The sequence below is a fragment of the Penaeus monodon genome, chromosome 32 (assembly GCF_015228065.2).
Source record: "Penaeus monodon isolate SGIC_2016 chromosome 32, NSTDA_Pmon_1, whole genome shotgun sequence".
In the NCBI taxonomy this organism is placed as follows: Eukaryota; Metazoa; Arthropoda; class Malacostraca; order Decapoda; family Penaeidae; genus Penaeus; species Penaeus monodon.
The window spans coordinates 6,611,488-6,614,069 of record NC_051417.1 but is presented as its reverse complement, the minus strand read 5'-3'; the positions used below and the strand labels follow the sequence as shown (position 1 = coordinate 6,614,069).

The 2,582-nt window shown below is 33.6% G+C and overlaps 1 protein-coding gene across 2 annotated transcripts in view; it reads left to right on the top strand.

The window, feature by feature from the left end:
• Window positions 1–1,140: 1,140 nt before the first annotated feature.
• The window catches only part of LOC119593395 (BSD domain-containing protein 1-like), a gene marked incomplete at its 5' end in the record, with an annotated part of 23,257 nt that continues 21,815 nt past the window's right edge, over window positions 1,141–2,582 (top strand). For both annotated transcript variants that reach the window (XM_037942325.1, XM_037942324.1), the window contains 2 exon segments: window positions 1,141–1,269; window positions 1,702–1,857. In XM_037942325.1, the coding sequence (XP_037798253.1) occupies window positions 1,141–1,269; window positions 1,702–1,857 (285 nt within the window).

Here is a 2,582-nt window from a genome sequence, read left to right as displayed (position 1 = left end):
ATTTGTAATCTTTAAACCTGGAACAAATCGGACTGAGGTTTGTTATGTTGCTATCAGAATTATGGTATTAAGCTATTGCATGGTGGTTTGCCCTGAACAGATGTGAAGCCACAACCTTGATATCTGGGCCAAATACTTGGTCATCAGCTGTCTTGACTCCTGGGTGCATTGAATTAGTATGTCTAGAAGTAATAGATTCTTGATGATAGTTACTGATTGCAAAGTAATATGATTGCTTAAAGTCTGTAAATTATCCAAGAACAGGAGAGTGACACATTTAGGTATTTGTGTATGTTAAAGTGTTACCTGATCTTCCTCATAATGCAACTTGTGGTTTTAATTTGTTCAGATTCAGGGTTTAAAATATGATTAAGATGGTGTGATAATTGGAATATAAATTTTCCAAGGTATCAAACTTATATTATAATTTATTTTTCTTCTTTATCTTAAGTGGTAGCTTTTATAATTTAGAATCATATTTTCTGAAGTATGCAGGGTGGCATTGAAATGCTAAAGTAAGAGGTTAATTTTAATTCATACATTTTCTTTGGTTGTGAGTCATCATTCTAAGGTATAGTAAATATGCAAAGTGATTAAAATTTGATTGACTTGCAAGTGATTTAAGGTATGATTTTGATGATAATGATAGGGATGGTTCCAGTTATATAAAGATTTTTCTCTTTTTTTTTCACTAGATGATTTAAGGCAATATGCATTCATTAGAAAGTGTACTTTGAAGTAATCATATTTTCCTCTAGGTTAATGTTCTGTATATCAGATGTGTGTTAAATGAATCTTTGCTCCCAATCTTCTCAATTTATGTTGGGTTTATGTGGATAGATCCTTCACAAGTCAAGGAGATTCATTGCATTTGTCACTGATTTTTAGATAATATAACTTTTATTCCTTTATAGTTTGTAAGCTCATCTGTGAAAAGGAATTTTTTAGGGCATATCAATAGAAATCGTGAAAAGAACGTTATCTTTAATCTTTACCTAGGTATTTTCACCATTTATTCTTCAGTAGGTGTAGAAAAATTACTCTTTTCTGATGATTTTAGCAGAATAGTTCATTAGCTACAGACCATTTAAGTGAATGTTTAGTAATGAGTTGAATAATAAGTATACTTCTATGTTGCAGGTGGTCTCACAGTCAACAGAAGTGCTGGAGTTTGTGAAGAAAGATTTTGATGAGTTTACCAAGGTTGTGTCCGAAGAGGCCTCGTCTGTAGTTTCATCAACAGCAAATACTTTGAAGGAGAAGCTTAAGGTAAGGAATGAAATGGTTAAAAGCAAACCTAGTGTTTGCAGTCAGGTGATAATTCTTTCACCCAGAGTAACTAAATTATTTACATTATGGAAAGTCATCAGAACTAATCATTACAAGGAGAAATGTTTGTATTTATGAAGATTTTTACATATCCATCTAGGCCTACAGGATTATAGAGAAAGAATGTAAGTATACTTAAATCAGATGTAAAAGTAATACACCACATAGATTAGCAAATATTTGATATTTAATAAAGAGGTATTATATACTCTGAATTCAAGGTATTTAAGGCTGACTTAGAATAATTATCAATTCTTTTTTTCTGAGTATTAGTGAGCACAAAAATGCTGAATTCAGTAGCTCATTCTTATAATTATATAATATATAATAGCATTAATGTTAATGATAAGAACAGTTACTTTCCCCTCTAAGCTGGATGACGATGAGAGCACAGCCAGTAATGTGAAGAAAAGCGTAAGCGGCTTCCTTAATCACGTCGCTGAAGTGTTTACTCCTCCGCCTGATGATGGTGATCAGGAAGCCATTGTCATTCGTAATCAGCAGCCTGTCATCCTCAACAGACTTCAGGTTAGTTATGAGGAAGTTTATGTAGCTTGTATTGTTTCATGGTAAGATGCTTTGTAGTTTACAGGATCTCCTCTTTATGTATTGCCTCTGTTCATTGTTTCACTCTTTTGAAGTGCTAAGTTTTGTGGGGAGAAATAAAAAAAGATTCTTAATTCTTTTGCCAACCGGGCAGAGAAAGTTTTTGCATTGTTTTTGTTGCCAAGATGCCACACTATCAGTAGCCAAAGCTAAGTGTTGACTTTGAAGATAATTGAGAAAGAAATGGATATCATTAGAAGTGTAGGATCGAGAAACATGCAATTGATATTTCATGAGTGATAATATCCTGCCATTGGCCATGCTTTCCATCCTCAAAAATGCACCAGAGCCTTTGTGTGTTTGCAAAGTTATTGGATGGCAAAATTAAAATGACTGCAGCCATGGTCTGCAGTTTATTTAATTGACTGCCACACCACACATTTTCAGTCTTAACTCAACAATTTCAGTATTAGAAATTAGCTAGAGGCTAGTCATGCAGAGCTGTTGGTGTGCATTAGCAGAGTCCCTGTTTTTGTCTAGTTTGTTCTGTATTTTGAACACAAAATTGGACACCTAATTGGATGTGGCTGAAGCGTATAACCACAATTTTGAAATCATTGAATGTTTACCATACTTAATGCACCTGTATTTAACCCGTTCTAAATGGTAATGCTGGTTTTGGCATCGTGAATTCCATTTTATTGTAG